The sequence below is a fragment of the Podarcis pityusensis genome (assembly GCF_964106645.2).
Source record: "Podarcis pityusensis genome assembly, chromosome: 2".
In the NCBI taxonomy this organism is placed as follows: Eukaryota; Metazoa; Chordata; class Lepidosauria; order Squamata; family Lacertidae; genus Podarcis; species Podarcis pityusensis.
The window spans coordinates 67,066,842-67,087,389 of record NC_138029.1 but is presented as its reverse complement, the minus strand read 5'-3'; the positions used below and the strand labels follow the sequence as shown (position 1 = coordinate 67,087,389).

Sequence of the window (20,548 nt, the reverse complement as noted above, 5' to 3'; positions counted from 1 at the left end):
AACACTTTTTTAGATGTAGGTATTTAAGTTCAGAATATGCCTGTTGCCACAACCAAGTTTCTCTTTCTACTGAATAATGTCATCTGTTTTCTGTAGCAATTAAACCAAAGCATGCATTCCATGGTGTATAGTTTATCTATGGTTGCAACAGCTGCCATTACACTTTTAGAGTCAAAGAAACAGCATAATCATAGAGCTGGAAGGTAATCTAGTCCAAGAAAGATGGCCATCCAACCTCTGCTTAAAAATCTCCAGTGAAGGAGAGTCCACAACCTCCTGAGGGAGTCTGCTCCACTATCAAACAGCTCTTACCGTGAGAAAGTTCTTCCTGATGTTTAGTCAGAATTTCCTTTCTTGTAACATGAAGCCATTGTTTCGAGTCCTAGCATCCAGAGCAGGTGAAAACAAGCTTGCTCTACCTGGCCTGTGACAGCCCTTGAGATATTTGAAGATGGCTATCATAGCTCCTCTCAGTTTCATCTTTTCCAGGCTAAACATACCCAGCTCCTTCAACCGTTCCTCATAAGGCTTGGTTTCCATACCTCTGATCATCTTGGTTGCTCTCCTCTGCACACGTTCCAACTTGTCAATATCCTTCTTAAATTGTGACACCCAGAACTGGACACAGTATTCTAGGTGGAGCCTGGAAGTCTTGACTTCCAGTATTGGGATGTGACAGCCACAGAGTGAAACCCTGAAACTCACCATCACTTTTGAACATAAGCAGAATTTTTTTTTTCAAAAAATGCAAAACACCCAGAATTGGTTCTCTGAAAGGTCAAAGTTCGTAAGTCAGATGAGGACGACAGAGGCACCACATTTGTAACTCACCCATAACAGTTTTTGTACAAGTAGAGACAGAAATTGTTCACTGGGCGGAATAGCCCACGGTCTGCAAAACATAACCAAAGAAAGAAGCCCAAGCAGCATGTCTTGTAAAGGACCTGAGCATTACAGTGACAGTTGCAATCAGTAAACTAATTTGGGGCACTGCACGACTTGTTTGTACCTGCCTCCTCACTGTGTTTGAGACAACTCACAACAATAAAATTAGGACAACACACACAATCTTTCAAAAACACTAACTAGTTGTTAATAAGCAGAATGTCTGCAAACTTCAGCTTTATTGGCTTTGCAAGGAAGGGGAACCCAGAGGTAGTTCAGTTCACCTCATTAAAAATAATAAGGTTGCAGAACTGGTGGACTACAAAAAGAATGCATGGATACAGAAATCATGAATGTGATTCATTTTCAGCACCATGTTCTACGATGTAATGTACTTACTACATGGAGGATGAGATACCAATGGGCCTGAGCAGAATGCTTTGTGCCATAATACCCCACCCCCAAAGGAAAGATTGTCAAAAAGAGATAAGGTTTACTCAAATCATTCTGATCCCAGGCTGTTTGAGCTTCAGTTTGCTGAACTGTTTCCCAGCAGTGCTTATAACAACATCAGCATTGGTGAGCTTTTTTTTTTTTTTTTTACTAGCTGTATTTGTTGCTGGTGCTAGTTTTGCGCGAAACACTAGCGTGTGGGCTTACAAAACCAGAAATAGTCCATGCAAAAAGTTTCCAAGGAGAACATCCTGCTCTCTTAAAGCAGATTATGTTTCAGAAGAGTTTCAAGGAAAGCTCAAGGAATATAGAATAAATCTGCCTTGCATTAAATTCAGAAACTGTACTATATGTTCCTTTGCTAATCCTTATGGCACCAAATCAATATTAATCTGATGCTGGTTGATGCTTCTTTCGTAAATAGGATTAAGGTTAACACAATACAGACAGATATATCAGACCTGGACATTAAATCCATGTCTGCTGCCTTGGTTTTACCCTTTCCTTTCATATCTGCTTTATATCCAAATCCTAAAGAAATTAGAAATATCCCTGTGTTATGTATCCCCACTAACTAACAGAACCTCAGTTCAAACTTAGCTGAATTTTGAATGGATCTTCCAAGAAGCAATTAATATTCAATATTTAATTTCTATAGACTACATCTCTTTAAAAACAAGCTTCATTGTCAAGGGCAGCAGTGCCGAAGAAAGTGAAATTAAAAAGCATTAACATACTCTTGATAAGGTGACAATTTGCAAGGTTATTATGGCATCCCTCTAGTAATTAACACATAGTAAGGGACAGGGTACTTAAAGGCAGCTAAGTAACTTGGGGGGAAAGCTTGAACTAATTACCTACATTGCAGGAAAAATACACAGTTCATAGCTTAAAAAGCAATAGACAGATAGTAAATTAAATGGCTTTCCTGTGAAGGTGGTATAGGCACAATCTTACAAATTAAGGTTCTTACTGTGCAACTATACTAAATAGCTGGCACGAGAGTGTAAAATAAGGAGCAATTATAATGAAAATGGCAATCTCTAAACAGTATCAACACATACTGTACATGATGAAATGTAACAAGATTGCTGGGAAGAATCAACTGCTGCAGTTACTGTGCTGCTGGCAGTGGATGATTTGGCACCAATTAGCAGTTATCTGCATATGAAACTCAGATGGGCACGCGGAATGGCCACATGGGGAGAGGAGACGGACATCCCGTTCTTACTCACCTTTTCTACAAACTAAAAAGTCTCAAATGTTGTAACCTTTCTTCAGAGGATAGTTGCTCCATCCCCTGGATCACCTTTGTCTATATGCTTGCTGACATTCTCAAATTACTATTATTATGGATTTGTGAGGCAGGAATTGCTCTTGCAGAAGCCATAATGCAGTGATGGCCAAACTTGGCCCTCCAGCTGTTTTGGGACTACAATTCCCACCATCCCTGACTACTGGTCCTGTTAGCTAGGGGTGATGGGAGTTGTAGTCCCAAAACAGCTGGAGGGCCAAGTTTGGCCATCACTGCCATAATGGCTCTGCTACAGTAAGGCATGTTCTTCTATATGCTTGGCTATTTTACCTTCAACAATACTATTTCCCAATTTTCTGGGACATACTAACTAAAGCTAACTGCCCTATAATTGCCAGGATATCCCTTAGATCCCTTTAAAAAAAAAAGTTGTTATATTGGCTGTTTTTCAGTCCTTAGGTCTGGAGACTGATCTGAGGAATATTTTTGTTAGAAGACCAGCAATTTCACATTTGAGTTATTTGAGAACTCTTGGGTGCATGCCATCTAGACCCAGCGATTTGTCAGTTTCTATTTCGGCAATTAGGCCTAGAACTTAATCTCTCATCACCACTAGCTGCTTTTGTTCCTCAGACCCGCTTCCTGCAAAAGTTTGTTCAGGCACTGGGATCTTCCCTATATATTCTGTTGTGAAGACAGATGCAAAGGTCACTTGGAAATGACCTGTGTTGTGTGTAGCTAGAGACAATGAAGTTTCAGTTAACTCTTCTATATTTAACAGTGTGAAACAAAAAAGTTGTGTGTTTTACTTGCTAACCTGATTCAGAAGAGAAATTAGGGAGTATACCAAAAGTTCTAAAAGGAAAAGGAGTCAAAACTGATATTAGCAGAGAGAAAGCTTTAACATTCTGAATGTCCCTTGTTGGATGTGCCCATTAAATTACTACTAGGACATAGACTGTCCTTCATTTGTCAGAAAGTTAATAACATTGAAGCAAGTCAGGGCAAGGATGGTTATGGTTATGTTTATTAATACAATTTGTTTGTATTGCAAATCTATATGTGGAAGTGCTTGAGAAGGGGCAAAGGGACAGAGAGGACACTACCCTGTTTTTGAAGTTGCTTCAATCTAATATTTCCAGGCTGTGAAGCCTTTGGTGCCCTAAGGTCAAACTTATTCATTAAGCAGCTGTTTATCACAAGGGTCATTATTCTGCTTTTATTGAAAAAGAAACTGTGGGGAGCCAAAGACGAAGCAAAGACTTCAGACTGAATGTTCAAACTCCCATCCTCCCTCCTAACTTTGGAAGATTTTCCCAAATCTCATCATATATTTGGCTGTAATTCTAGAATAAAAGCCCACAATAAATACTTTTAACTGATTAGAAAAGTGTGATCACATTAGGAAAAAGTAGCACTACCAACTAAAAGAACTTTGCTCTTACAATCCAAATGAAAAGCTTGCGGCACTGGACATTAAATAAAGATTCTTCTGCCTCCATTATATTTGACTTCTATTTTGAGGATTTTGAGGAAAAAATACATTTTAAAATAAGTGAAACAGATATGTGTCCTGCAAATAAACACAAGGGTTTGTGTGTATTCAGTCGCTTCATCAGTGCTCTTCTTATCCCTTAAACTTAATGCCACCAATAAAATTGTTGTTTAGTCGTTTAGTCATGTCCGACTCTTCGTGACCCCATGGACCAGAGCACGCCAGGCACTCCTGTCTTCCACTGCCTCCCGCAGTTTGGTCAAACTCATGCTGGTAGCTTTGAGAACACTGTCCAACCATCTCGTCCTCTGCCGTCCCCTTCTCCTTGTGCCCTCAATCTTTCCCAACATCAGGGTCTTTTCCGGGGAATCTTCTCTTCTCATGAGGTGGCCAAAGTATTGGAGTCTCAGCTTCAGGATCTGTCCTTCCAGTGAGCACTCAGGGCTGATTTCCTTAAGAATGGATAGGTTTGATCTTCTTGCAGTCCATGGGACTCTCAAGAGTCTCCTCCAGCACCATAATTCAAAAGCATCGATTCTTCAGTGATCAGCCTTCTTTATGGTCCAGCTCTCACCTCCATACATCACTACTGGGAAAACCATAGCTTTAACTATACAGACCGTTGTTGGCAAGGTGATGTCTCTGCTTTTTAAGATGCTGTCTAGGTTTGTAAAATAAAATACCTTATATTAACTATTAACTAACCAATAAAATACCTTACATTAACTAACCAATAAAATACCTTACATTAACTAACCAATAAAATACCTTACATTAACTAACCAATAAAATACCTTACATTAACTATTCTTTCGGTGTTTGATGATCACAGTATTTGTGATTAGAATCAAATTTTTAATACCTCTGGACTGAGATCTAAATTCTGATGGAATTCTGAATAGTTTAAAACAGGGCTGGGGAACCGGTGGCCCACCAGATGTTGTGAGACAAAAACTCCCATCACCACCTGTCACACGCCAACGGGCAAGGATAATGAAAGTTGTAGTTTTGTGATTTCCAGGGGGCACAGGCTCACCATCCGTTGTTAAAAAGAGTAGTTGTTTGTCTGAAGGAACAGGTTCACAGTTTGAGGATGCTCCTTGATCTAACTTTGTCACTGGTTAGTTTGTGTGGCATGGAGTACTCCGCTAGGTAAGTCTTACCTGTCACCTGTCAAATAGCCTTGCCTTAAATACATACACGTGTGTTTTATTTCCTGCTCCTCATTACTAGTGATCTTGGGGTAGTGTCTACGTTGATGCTATTTCAATGCCAGGTAAAGATGGTTTTATTCTCAAGCTTTCTTATAGCCTTGAAATTCTGTTTCTGTATTGAAAGCTGTCCCAGGAAGGAATCTGAAAGGTGGGCTTCCCGTGACAACCAGCCTACCAACTAATGAAACAAAGCGAAGTTTTCAGTTAAGTTTATTATTTATAGCCCAATTTTCTACAGATGTATCCAAAGCATCTTATAATTTACAACATGAGACCAGCGTGTGGCTACTATTTAGTAATAGGCTTATCCATCTCTTCCCTGCAATTCTAGCCTGCGTGTTTTCAGCCCATTATATGAAGGAACATGCTGATTTCTAAATACTAATATTACACAGACAAACACACACTTTGCTTTGAGTATATTGATAAACGGAAAAGTGACTAAGCAAAGAAAACGAACAGCATTTAGCTGTTCCTTTGTAGGAAGTCATGAATACATGACTGTTCTGTATTCCATAGGTTTTTCTTACAGTACTCATCACATGAAATCTATGACATAAATCGCATGTAAAGCATTTCCTACATTTTATAATATAATAATAATAATTAAACATTTATTTATTGAATGCTTGATCAGGCTGATAAGGATTTGTGGAGAGGCACTGCTTTTTTCCTCCCTCGTATAAGACTGAAATACAAAACCTGGGAGAAAATGTTTGTGGATGCAAAGCATTGAGACAGCAAGGATGATTTATACGAAGATAGAGATATTAGCCCATCACATTCATATTAAATCATGTTCTCTCCCAAACCAAGCTGAGAAGCACCAAGGGCAATGCAAATTATTTCTTCATCTCCCTCAGGAATGAGCGTGCAGCTCTTGTGAACACAAGGTTGCAAATACAAACAACTGCCAAGTCTCGAGAGGAGAGAACACGCTGGTTAAAGCATTATAGTTCTCTTTTATGCAGACTTACTTGGGAGTAAGCCCCACTGAATTTAGTTCATTGTTATCATAGGAATATTGTACAATATTACATTTACATTCTGTTTATTATTTGTTAAGATAAATTCTGCAAATATAATTGATTTTCACTAATAGGAAAGGTAAGATTAATTGTGTGCACACACATTAAGAATTTCTGCTGTGTCTGTGGCCTCTTGTTGGACTCGAACTGTCACATATTCCAATAGCTAATTGCACATTCTCAAAAATGTAGGATAAACACCGACAATTTGGAAACACTGGCCTGCCAGTGCTCTAATTGGAGAACAGCCTTTACCAAAGTTGTCACAGGCTTTGAAGACGCTCAAACTCAGGACGAAATGGAGAAACACGCTAAGAGGAAGGCACGCTTGGCCAACCCTCACCGTGATCAACTCCCACCCAGAAATCTACATCTCCACTGTGGAAGGATGTGTGGATCCAGAATTGGCCTCTACAGTCACTTACGGACTCACTGTTAAGACCGTGTTCATCAAAGACAATCTTACTCGGCTACGAGTGATCACCAAAGAAGACATTCTCAACCATCTTGGTCTTTAAAAATGAATCATAATTGCCTGAAGTTGTGCCTTTAATTATTATCTGTCCTTAAAATTTGGCCACTCCTCCATAACTATCTTTCCCATTTTATAGATCCCATTCATTTGTCAATGCCGAAACCAACAGGATGACTCCCACTAACGCAACAGGGCTCCCCCCGCCGCAGCCCCTGTGCTTCCTCCAAATCCACTCTGGAATGTCAGGAAAACTTCCAGAAAAGCATGAGGAGGAGAGGGGAGGTGGTGGGAGGACCCATGTAATAGAGCAGTGGTTCTCAACCTGTGGGTCCCCAGATGTTGTTGGACTACAACTCCCATCATCCCTGAGCTCTGGCTTTGCTAGCTAGGGGTGATTGGAGTTGTAGTTCAACAACATCTGGCAACCCACATGTTAAGAAAGGCTGTAATAAAGGAACATTCCCTGGAACTTGTGTCTTGGCAGCATAAAGTTTGACAAGTGGAGTGTTGCAGGATTCTGTCCAGGGCCCATCGTTGTTCAATGTATTTACAAATTACTTGGATGAAGGAATTGAGGGCTGCACATCCAATCTGCAAGGGGACGCAGGGGGCGCTGTGGTGTAAACCACTGAGCTTTGGGCTTGCCGATCGGAAGGTCGGTGTTTGAATCCCCGTGACGGGGTGAGCTCCCGTTGCTCGGTTCCTGCTCCTGCCAGCGGTTCAAAAGCATGTTGAAGTGCAAGTAGATAAATATGTACCGCTCCGGCGGGAAGGTAAACAATGTTTCCATGCGCTGCTCTGGTTTTGCCAGAAGCGGCTTAGTCATGCTGGCCACATGACCCGGAAAAACTGTCTGCGGAACAGACAAACACCGGCTCCCTCAGCCTGTAAAGCGAGATGAGTGCCGCAACCCCAGAGTCGTTCACGACTGGACTTTACTGTCAGGGGTCCCTTTACCTTTACACCCAATCTGCAGATGACACCAAACTGGGAGGGGTAGCTAATGTTGCTGAAGATGGAATCGGGATTCAAGATGACCTTAACAGATTGGAGAACTGGGCCTAAACTAACAAAATGAGTTTCTATAGGGACAATGGAATTCCACAAATGCTGGAAAGTGTGCAGAGGAGAGCGGCCAGGATGATCAAGGGTCTGGAAACCAAGTCTTATGAGGAACAGTTGAGGGAGTTGGGTATGTTTAACCTGGAAAATAGGAGACGAAGAGGAGATATGAAAGCCAACTTCTGACATCTAAAGGGCTGTCACATGGAAGACGGAACAAGCTTGTTTTGTCCTGCTCTGGACCGGAACCAATGACTTCAAGTTACAAGAAAAGAGATTCTGACTAAACATCAGATAGAAATTTCTGACAGTAAGAGCTGTTTGTCCAGATGGTGGTGGACTCTTCTTCCTTGGAGGATTTTAAGCAGAGGTTGGATGGTCAGCTGTCTTAGATGCTTTAGTTGAGATTCAGGCAAAGCAGGGGTTGCACTAGATGACTCTCAGGGTCCCTTCCAACTCTACAATTCTATGAATTGTGGAGGGTGCAGGGCAGGTTCAATTGCACAGTCAATGGAGGGAAGGTTCAATTGCACAGTCCCCTATATATTTATTTGAAGGTATTAGCATCCTGCTTTTGCTTCTTAGTAGCAGGAAATCACAATCCAATAACCATAGAAAATAGGATTAAGTACTAGTAGCTTTATCTAGTATTATGCATTGCATATTATTATGCATTGTATTTATACATCTTTTTTATTGTATTGATATTATGTTATGTATTTACATTACATGTGTTGTTTACATTGCTATGCTGTATACTCCCTGTTTCATTTTGAGAAAGGGTGGCATATAAATTTCGTAAATATATACACTGCACCACATTCTCAAGTTCTAAATAATACTCAGAATCTAAAGACATGTTATACAAGGAGCTTTCCTGGTCATTTTTGATGCAAAGACAAGTTTATAATTCATTCTAAAAAGTTGCTTGCCTCTTTAGCGATTGGATCCTTTGCTCTAAATAAGACAAATTACACTGCAGTCATGTGCTTATATCTGAGCACATGTATCTCTCTTCTCTCTCTCTCTCCCTCCTAGCAATGGTCTCCCAAAAGATGCCATGACGTTTGGGAGCAGTGATTGTGGTATGTCAGCTGCAGTCATCTTAAAAGGCTAAATAAAGCATTTAACCACAGTTTAATTTCTGAAGAAGCTCATGCTAATTTAAATTACTTTACATTTAATTAAAATGCTTTTGTATAGTGATAATAATGTAACTGTGGTAATTAGTATCAAGTGGCATCTAGAGGGCATATTTAAAAACTAATCTGGAGAATAAATAGAGCTAATTAGTAGCTAGAATAATGCTTTATGATTATCCTTTGTTTATAACTGCTATAATGTTCAATGTGTTATTAAATGAAATTGGTAATTAATGTATATCAAAGCTATTTTTCAATGCTTTTATTAAAGCATCTCTTAGATACATTCTTTTTTTAGGCAAACTGCATTTGTTTCATTTCCATGGAAATAAAAAGGATAAACAGATGACGGCATAATCTACAAAACAATTTATTAATGTAAGCTGCAGCACCCAAATTTGCAGCGGCCATTCAAAAAACTGCGTTCTATTTTATAAGCAAGTTTAGAAATAATACACACATCTGCTCCGAAATTCTGAAGTAGATTCTGAACTGTTCATCAGCCCTACATTGAAGCAAAATTCACTGTTTTTCATAAAATTCAGCTGTGGAGTAGCTGTTGGGCGACTGATGATAGTTGCAGGAAACATTGATGCCACACCAATGCTTTCTGCATGGAAACACATGGTGCATATAGTAAAATAAGTATACACATACTTTTCAATATCACGGGTCATGCATACCATCAGTAGAGGATTTTTGCATCCCCCCTCCCCCGTCTTGCTTTGGACCAATGACAGAATCCTGAGACAAGAGATTTATTGTTTTGGGAAAACATGTTGAACACAACAGCTGAACTTCCAAGTCTATCTGGGAATCAATGGGAACTTGAAATAGAAAAAAAATTCTCACCCTTACTTATAAATTAGAATTCTGTTTCTCCTGCTACTTAGGGGTTGCCAAGAGAAAAGGAAAGTGATATATAACACCTGGACTCTCAGAGACATTTAATAGTGGTGCTAGAGAAAGGTAAGTGAGAGACTATGGCGAGCTGCAACACAGACCAAAGGTCTCCTGTTTTGTTTTGTTTTTTCATGACCATGATCTGCATTTGGTTCCCAGTACAGAGAAACATAATACTGGTGCATATGGTCATTCAAGGTGTGGAGAAAGTGGGTAGAGATTAGTTTTTCTCCCTCTCTCTTAACACTAGAACTTGGGGCCATCTGTTAAAGCTGAATATTGGAAGATTCAGGATAGAGAAAAGGAAGGAGAGTGAGCTACCGCAAGGTATAGTGATGGTCGCCAACTTGGGTGGGCTGTATGAGGGAATCAGACAAGTCAGAGAGGAGAAGGTTATGGATGGCTAGTAGCAATGATGGCTATGTACTACCTCCAATATCAGAGGAGCTATGCCGCTGAATACTAGTGGGTGGGAAATACAAGTGGGAAGGGTGCTGTTGCACTCATGTCCTGTTTGTGGGCTTCCCATAGGAATCTGCTTTGCACCACGAGACTAGAATGGCCTTTGGTCTGATCCAGCAGTTTTAGTGTTTGATGTTGCATTACTATTTTTTGTTGGGAGCTGCCCAGAGTGGCTGGAGCAACCCAGTCAGATGGGCAGCAGATTATTATTAACAACAACAACAACAAAAATATATTCAGTTTTATCAAGCAGACAATTTTGTTTGAAACCACGTCTCTCCACTTTCTACCCTGATTGGCACAAGTAGCTGGGCAGTAGCTTTGCCACTCTGTCCAGCCCCACCACTGCCAGATGGGAGTTAGGATTACTCCCTAAATGCATTTTTAAAAATATATGTGCTAGATTTATTTTTATTTTTTTTTAAAAAACCAATTGCCTTGGTTTATTAGTTTTTGTTTAAAAATGCACAACAGTGTTACTGCTTGGACTAGAAAAAGTTGGCAAGCATTTTCAGATCCTGGTGGCTGCAATCCAACCTACGTATGGGTGCATTTGAACACATATGGGTGAAAAGACACATAAAGCATCATTAAAATGTATGGGTACCTTCCCATTAAAGGGACACAGGTGGTGCTGTGGGTTAAACCACTAAGCCTAGGGCTTGCCAATCAGAAGGTCGGCAGTTTGAATCCCCGCAATGGGGTGAGCTCCTGTTGCTCGGTCCCTGCTCCTGCCAACCTAGTAGTTCAAAAGCACGTTAAAGTGCAAGTAGATAAATAGGTACCGCTGCGGCGGGAAGGTAAATGGTGTTTCCGTGCGCTGCTCTGGTTCGCCAGAAGCAGCTTAGTCATGCTGGTCACATGACCCGGAAGCTGTACGCCAGCTCCCTTGGCCAGTAAAGCGAGATGAGCGCTGCAACCCCAGAGTCGTCCGCGACTGGACCTAACAGTCAGGGGTCCCTTTACCTTTTACCTTTCCATTAACATTACTGAAATGTGGATTATACCCTAAATGCTTCTCTTAACTACATTCTTCTGTGAAAACATGGAATTTGTTTGTTGTTGTTTTGCTCAGCACAGATGGTAGCTTGAAATACAAAATATTCCTTACTGCATTCTGTTTTTAAAGTTCTAATTTTTAGATCTTCTAAACAGTGTGTTGTTTTTCCCTCCTCCCCAACGTCTTGCTGCTAGTCCTGGAAAAGTCTTTAAGAATTCAAAGGAAAAAGAGCCAGCCTTATTACTTTTGTCACTTTAAGGCTCCAGCACTGCTTCAGAGAACAAACTTTCAGATCAAGCTTTGAACAGAGTACAAAGGAAAGGAAGTAATTATCATTAACAAGATTAAAAGCACGTGTCCAATAACTGCTGCTCTAACCTCTCCAAGAGGACTTTCATGCCAGATTGCAGTCTTATACTTCTCTTGGTATAACAAGGACGGGTAAGGCCAGAAAAGAACAAGCCAATATTGCTTACATAGCAAAGAGAAGTGTCAGAAGACGGACATCAGCAGCGCCAGGACTTTGCCAAAAGCAATTAGTAGAGTCCACCACCCACAATAACTAGCTGGATTGCCAACACACCCAAGAATACTCAAGATAAGAAAGATGGGTAACAGGTTATATTTTATTAAATATAGCTATTATAGAATCTGACGATCAGAATAAGTCAACAAAATTAACCAATGCCAATGAGATCTGGGCAGTGTGGTGGATAGACGGGAGGATTTCAGCTCTCCCATCTCCTGAGCCAGCTGCCAGCTGCACACATCGTGATCACATAGCAAGGCCCTCACTGCATGCTTCTTGGGTATAGGAACCTGACCTACGTGCCGCGGCCCCGTTGGCCAGTGTTCACCCTGATGTGTCCGACAACCCCAAACACTCTGGTGCAGATATTAGTCGGATATTTTCCAAAATCCACTCACCCACCCAAATGCCAATTAGCCAAATTCTAACAAAGCACCACTCCAGTCATGTGGACAACACCTAACAGTGTGATGTAGGTGAAAAAGCTGTGATATGCGCCAATTAGTGTCAAACCCCCCCCATTCCTACTCAGTTCCCTCAATGAAGGCAACTAGCAGAGCTCCCAGTGCAAAAGGGGTGGGAGAGTGGGTGTCTCAGTAAGAGGAGTGGAGCTGGCTTAAATAGCCCCACGTTACCCCTGCAGGGGAGTCCATCTCTCTTCTTCTTGCAGGGGAAGAGAATGTTGCAAATGCATCCCACTCCCACCCCCATATGGGGAAAGAATGGAATTATGCTCCAAACAAGACAAAATCCATGAATTATAGCATATCCCCATGCTAAGAGATACAATCAGCAGGGTGTGGAAGAGAAACCAGACAGTCTATAAAAGTTTCCTCTCAAGGTTATTAAAAGCTCTCTACATAAAGTATAACTCTGATAAGTTTGTCTTTCTCCCCCTCCTTTGATATCTCTGCTTAGGATAGATAAAATATTGAGAGACGTTCTGCTGCAAACATAAATAAAATGGCACTAGAACTGTGGAAATGCCCCCTTCTTTTTATGTTTCAGAGACCAAAGGGAGGCATAAAATAACACTGTTGTGTTTTGAAAACATCGCTGTCTCCACCAGAACAATTTAACTAAACAAAAGACAAATATATGTGATCTGCATAGACTGCAAGGAACCTGCAACTTGTGGATTACTGTAATCCTGAAGCTACAAAATACACATTTGTCTAAGGGAACTTGAAATATACACCACCACCACCAAACACTCAGGAAAAGGTACTGAAAATAACCATCCACTCCTTTACAACTAATTTTATGCTATGAGTGAGAACCAACTGATGGAATGTTGGTCACACCAACGTATTTGCACCAGCAGCTCAGGATTTAAAGCAGCAAGGGAAAAGGTTTAGAAGACATGAAGCTTGCTAGTTTATTGCTCTTCCACACACTCTCCCCAAGGGTGCATTTTATGAGAGTCATTTACCCACTTTTAACAGACTTAAAACTCAGCATATACAAATGCCATCAATTTAAAAGCAAGGGAGAAGACTGTAGCTTCAGGTTTACAAAGTAACATAAGAAGAGCCTGCTGGATCAGGCCAATGGCCCATCCTGTTCCCACAGTGGCCAAACACAGTTGCCTGTGGGAAACCAGCAAGCAAGATTCGAGCACAAGAGCACTTTCCCCTCCAGTGGTTTCTAGCAACTGGTATTCAGAAGCATGGCGGCCTCCAACTGTGAAGGCAGAACACAGCCTTTACGGCTAGTAGCCATTGCCAGCTCTCTCCTCCATGAATGGAGTGCAAAACGTTTTAGTGGGAAATATACATTTAAATGGTTTAAAAACCTCAGCTATGCCTTTACATATTGATTTTAAAAAATGCACAAATTAATCTCATTTCACAAATGCCAGCAAAGAACATTGGCAAATGGACTTAATGTAGGAAAGATAATCTTTCCATGTAAGCTAGGCATGATTTTCCATTTTGACTCATCACCAAAAGGGCTTATTTCAATATGAGAGCTCTCTGGTAACACGACAAGCCCAAAGTCATAGAATCATAGAGTTGGAAGGGACCCTGAGGACCATCTAGTGAAACCTCCTGCAATGCAGGAATATGCAGCTGTCCCACACAGAGAGGGATTGAACCTGCAACCCTGGCATCATCAGCACCACGATCTAATCGACTGAGCTATCCAGGCTTCTCAGGTCATATGGGAAGAGACAATGGCTACACTGCCCTTTCTGAGAACTGGAGAACTTCTGATAGGAGAATGATCTGTCAGCTCTTACACTGCGACCTCAGACTTCTGTTGTTGCAGAGAAGCAAGGGAAGCAGCAACACTGCAATACCCCCTGTTGCCACAATAAAGGTAATGTTGGAAGGCAAGCTAATTTTTAGGGCAGCTGCACAATTCTTGAGGGAAATTAACGCAGTGAAAACAGAATGCTAGTGCCCTTTTTTTGGGTGCAAACAGTTTAAAAGTGTATTTAACCACTTAATCCATATGTATTCCTTACTCCCATAAGGATAAGCAGCAGATTTTATTCTTTTAGGTCTTCATATTCCAAAGTCCTCTGCTGCCATATCTAATAATGCAACAAATAACGATGCTCTCCAGTGTTGCCTCTCCAGTCCTCTGGGAATTTGATCAGGTTTTGAAGGGCATAAGCTAATAACACTGAAAAATCCCATGAACAATGAAAAGCACTTGACCAGTTCTCCCTGAAGCTAACAGCAGGTTTTCCACAAGTACCATGAAGGAGATCAAACACTGACAAGATTTTCAAAAGAACATATACATATGTATATAGTGATGAAATATTTGTTGAATATTGTTTACCTAAAACTTTAAGTCTCTCTGCTCCAACCACAACTTCATTGTCATCTGCAGAAAACAACAATTTCCCCGAGGTGGTTAGCACTTGAAATTTTTGGCTGTATGCTTCCACTGCTTTGGGCCCTAAAGAGAAGAAAGAAAGCTTAGTGATCTCTTTGATCTGATATTATGCTGAAAATGATACATTAACATATCCTGGATTATGAATCTGACAATTAAATAGAAAAGCATGAAGGTGGTTATGCTAATGGTTGTGCATATATCATGTTGCTAGAAAGACTAATAAGTGTTTCTTCTCACTTCAGCATTTATTTTAAAATATATAAAACATTTAAGCAAATGTAAGACCTACTCATTGAAAAAGAAGCATTATTTTCTTGCGACTTAATGAATTCTGATTTATAGGAACCAGCTCATATTGAACTGGCCATTCTGATAAAGAAAGATATTCTAGACTAAAGGTTCAAAATTTTCCACCATCAGAACAAATTATGCCATTGAATTGTATTACATAAACGAAGCACAGCATATTTACATATATATTAGAATTTATGACTTTTTTTGCTTGCTTTTTTTTGCAATGTATTGGATAGGAAGGATGGGAAAGAGTTTTCCATTGAAAGGGTTAGCTGAACAAGGATGGCATGATGTGGTAAGAAATTTGTAGCTATGGTACAGAGTATGATTCCTATTAATAATATCTGGTTGGAATATCTGGTAGGACGGCAAACAGCAGGTAGAGCCAGGGGTAGAGTTAAGAAGAGTTAACTTTCTCCCATTTTTACTACTACATTACTCCCACCTCTGCAGTCTGACATGCAGAAATTAAACAAGTCCAAGCTATTCATGGCATGGAAAGAATGTCCAGTCTGAGCTTCTTCATGTGCACTTTAGAGGCAAATCCCGCTGCAATCCACAGGTTTTACCCCTGAGAGCATAGGAATGCAGCATTCAACAGCTTAATTTTTGTATTATCAAGTTGCTGCTAAACTCACAGGAGCAGAACCCATTAAAAGCAGGGAAGAGGACCAAGGTGGCAATCCTGCTGTTGCCATGTAGGGACAAGTAGGGATACCACCTTTATTTATTATGTATTTTTACTTCAGTTCCTAGTCTCAAGGACAAGATACTTAAATAAAATGGTACTAGATTTAGTAAATTAATTAATGATTATGCGTGTGATGGACACAGAGAGAATGTGGGCTCTGGCTTGTAGGCTGAACAGTCCAAAGAGAAATTTCCTCTGAGAGACCATCTGAGCTGGGGGTGGGGACGACTAATAAATATGTAAGTTGGAGGCGGGACAGGAGAGAGAATGTTTTGGAATCTTCTATATAAGATTCTGGACAGAGAATTATGAGGCTTGATCACAGAAGTGTTGCTGCCATGGCCTGCATATAATGAAGAAAGAAGGAAAGGATTTTGTGGCTTGTTAGGAGCTCTGCAACAGAAATCTTATTAGCCTTCCATACAAACACTTATTTTCCATACATACATTTAAACAGGAACCCAGTCTCTAAACAGTTCTAATATATCCTTCCATGAATCATTTCTATGAGTTAATATACCCATACTATACTTCTCCACCTCCTCCTAATATTTTCTAACATTGTCTGAAGTTGACCATTCTCACACCATACATACATGAACATTTCATTGCTATCGATATATATATATATCACACACACGCACTGGTGTATAGCAGACTCTCATAAGCAGAAAAAGACAGGATGAAGAGGGTACTCTCTGCCAAAGATGCCTGCCCAGTTCAAAGAGTAATTTAGTAAATCAATACAGCTTGTTCAAGCAAAACAGATAGATGCTAAAGCCAAACTACAAAAAATCTACAAACCAATATAAGGGAGAGAAACATTATTTCCTGACCCGGAATATATAAATCAATTATTAGACAATGAGCCCAAACCCAGTGTTTGCTCTTGAGTTCAGGACTTGTGGTTTGTCTGGAGGAGACAAACCATGAACTTGGGTTCAGATGGCATGCTAGGTCAAACCAAGCTCTCAGCAACAGGAGGCCCAGGGAAGAAGTCCAGAGGCTGCAAGCTCTGCAGCTTAACGTTACATGTGAACAAGTTTACTGACTGGAGAGTTCTAGATCGTGTGATGTTCTGGCAATGTTGCTAAAATAGTATGCATATATACTAGGCTTCCTCAACCTTGGACCTCCAGCTGTTTCTGGCCTACACCTCCCATGATCCCTAGCTAGCAGGACCAGTGGTCAGGGATGATGGGAATTGTAGTCTCAAAACATCTGGAGGGCCGAGGTTGAGGAAGTCTGATATATACACACATACACCCACAAAGATTGGACAGCATTTTGTTAAAACCTTCAAGACCAGCAGTAAAAATGCTATTAATAGACTTGAAGTATAAAACCAGCTGGGGGTGTTTCAGTTGTTAGGACACTGTGTAGTCGCTGTGATGCAAAATCTGTTCTAATACTCTCCATATGAAAGGCATGATGCTTGAAATGACCCTGTGAAAATGAATGTGTGTGAAAGGATCAGTGGAAGGAATGATACAATCCCATTTTTCTTGATATGTACCTCTTAGTTTTCCAAATTTTCTTTGGGATATTCCATCAGTGGCTTCTCCACTTCAAATTTTAACAAATGTTAGCAACCTTCATGGCAATATTTGTGCAAATGTGTAGCTAAGCAGCACAAACAGATGTCTCTTCCATGGCTTGGCCAGAAGCATCATCTTTGAAAACAACCACTTCAAAACAATCCACACAGATGCACATCTCACTGAGATAACAATTTCTGTAATTATCTGCAATAGCAGCAAAGTTGCACTGGGTCACTTGCAAAGTGCTAAAGAGCACAATCTGGGTGCAAAGCTCTCATAATCTAAAGCAAAGGTTAAGGGCAGGAAACAATTAAGCAATTCACAAGATATGTGGTACAGTATTATTATCAGCCTTTATTTCTTGAAGCAAATGTCATAGGATTATGGCCTGTTTCTGACCAGCATCATTTCTCACAGGCAGCAAGAGATGACAGCCAAAGGCCATTTTGGTTTTGGTTAAATGTAGCCTTTTAATTTGCATATTAAAAGAATTGTCCATACAGTAGATGATATGCAGAGCACCCTCAGGGTTCAACAACAATTCCCATCACCCCCAATATCTAGCTGCTGGTCCCATATAAGGAGCTGCTCATAAGCCAATGGCACACACCTCAAATTCTAAATTGTCCCTTTCTACATAGTGGCAAATGCTTTAATTGGGTACCCTTTGAGATATGCTAGCAGCCAATGTACACATTGTTCTAGAGATGTTGTCAGTCTGCCACACACTGGCCTCCAAAAGAAACTGGGTTCTTTCTAATACTGAGCAGTTTTCATTTGTCCAGTTTCCTGAGAGAACTCAATCAGAGAAATTGAGTGCTGTTAAAAATGGTAAGGTAAAGGACCCCTGGACGGTTAAGTCCAGTCAAAGGAGACTGTGGGGTGCGGCGCTCATCTCGCTTTCAGGCTGAGGGAGCTGGCGTTTATCCACAGACAGCTTCACAGGCCAGCATGACTAAACCGCTTCTGGCGCAACGGAACACCGTGACAGAAGCCAGAGCGCATGGAAATGCTGTTTACCTTCCCACCGCAGCAGTACCTATTTATCTACTTGCACTGGCATGCTTTCGAACTGCTAGGTTGGCAGGAGCTGGGAAAGAGCAACAGGAGCTCACCCCGTCGCAGGATTCAAACCGCCAACCTTCTGATCGGCAAGCCCAAGAGACTCAGTGGTTTAGACCACAGCGCCACCCTGACCTAGTGTTTCTCTTTATGTCACTTAAAATGGGAACTGTTACATTCTTATTTATTTATTTATTTATTTATTTACTTACTATGAAACAGGCCCAGCTGTTTACTGATGAACAGGCTAACACACAACATAATAGGGAAACCAAAGGAAACACAAGGTTAAGCTCCAACCCAGGCAGTAGGACTGGCTGACATATACAACAGCCAGGCCAGACACACCTGCTCAAGATTCTAGAATAATGTGCATGGAAAGCATTCCATGCGCATAATATCCCATCCTCTTCCAAAGATCACTCTCCTGGCTTTCAAGCCTGGGAAAATTTAGTTTCTGTTTTAAAAAACTCAAATATATTTTACTTCCCCCTATATTCTACAAAGAGGTTTATCTATGAAATTGAAACATTTATAGTAGAATTGTGTTCTCTTACGCATCGCAAAGCTACTGGGCCTTTCAGATTTTTCAAACATTTATTTACACCCCCCCCCCCCAAAAAAAATATATCTCCTGCACTGCATCTTCATCTCCAACCCCCTGATCTGGACATTTTACCACTATGATTCTGAGAGTGGAACAAGAAGTAAAAGATTCACTGTTTTACTAAAAAATAAATAAAAATAACCACAGTTCTAGTTTCCCATCCTCTGCTAGTAACACACTGCTATGGAAATGTATGTCATGAAGAAAGAGAGAGAAAGAAATGTGTGGTTATTTATAACTGCATAAGTTTTCAGTAAATGCAAGTGGCTAAAATACTTGCATTATCTTCGCTCTCTCTATATCTCAGACTTATTTACTTTTATAACAAGGAATGTAATTTGTATCTCCCAAATAATCATGTTACACCTGCCATTCTTGTTTCAGTATGACAGGGCAACAAAGTCTTAGAATAATTAGATTCAAAGGCAGGAGTTCCACCTCCTGGGACCATTTTCCCAGTCCAGTAGTTTCAAGCCTGGCAAGCGGCACAATTATTCCACATAACACACAAACTGCACTATCTTTGCAATTGCACTGCAGCTAAATTCTATTATCCTGCAACAGAGTCACTCGAGTGCTCTGCGTTTTCTGCCTGTACATGGCAAATGATCAACCAGCCCAACAAGCTCCCCTCCCGCTTCCCCTTTTTCTTCTTGAACGTGATAATCTGGGATTGAATTCTGGGGTGAATTTATTTCCTCTCCTCAAGGCAATTTTCACACATGCAACTAAAAATAATTGCCGGCTGAAACTGTTTATTTAATTATTTAGCACTCTCACTTGAGGCCAGGTGTTATATAAGCAAAGCAGGCAATCTAATTTCACACACAACAAAATGTTTATGGATTGCCGATGCCGTCTCATGGAACAGCTTCTCTCCCTTGCCACGCTCCTTTCTTTCTGAGCAATCCCTCTTGCTGCAAAGGCACACATGCACTCAAAAGCAACATGTCTGCTGGGGTTTTTTTGTTTTATTTTAGAAGCATCAGTTTCCCTGTTAAACATGAAGCATACCATTTCATGAACATAAATGGTACTTATCAGCACAAGCGATTTACTTTTAAAAGGGGTTTTGGAAACCTTTAAAAGACAAGAGTGTATCCCTGCTGTGAATATTAATCAGTTAAGTGTCAGTCGTCCTGGGTAAGTTTAAATTGTCCAGGGACATTCTTGTGCCTGTTACAAATCAAAGATCAAAATGACTATTCTCTTCCTGAACTTGTACTTGTACAAGTGACCTTTTGTGTCAGACTCTGCTTTAAAATGAAAATAATTTTCGGCTGCCTTATTAGAAATATACAGCCAGCTTCTTCTTCACCTCAGTTCTAACATTCTTATATTTTTATATTTCTAGACAGGCAGGCTGGGTCATGGCTTGTACTGTACTAGATAAGTTAGTGATTATTATCCCATGGGCTAATGATCACAAAATACCCCATCACAGTGCCCTTTTTGTCTTCTTCTTCCCTTCCTCAGGCACCTTACCTGTTACAAGACGTGTAAGAACTTTACTCTCCTCATTGAGAATGTTCACTGTAACATTCCGAGCAGATTGGAAGTACAGAGGGTTGCCCTACAATAAGAGCACAAGAGAAAA

General features: G+C 40.6%; 1 protein-coding gene across 2 annotated transcripts in view; it reads right to left on the bottom strand.

Annotated features, from left to right (window-relative positions):
- Positions 1 to 20,548, bottom strand: part of SGCD (sarcoglycan delta) — a 420,649-nt gene that overhangs the window by 62,372 nt on the left and 337,729 nt on the right. For both annotated transcript variants that reach the window (XM_080989006.1, XM_080989005.1), the window contains 2 exons: positions 20,437 to 20,524; positions 14,697 to 14,816 (listed from right to left, as the gene is read on the bottom strand). In XM_080989006.1, coding sequence (XP_080845132.1) covers positions 14,697 to 14,816; positions 20,437 to 20,524 — 208 coding nt within the window. The remainder of the gene's footprint in view (positions 1 to 14,696; positions 14,817 to 20,436; positions 20,525 to 20,548) is intronic.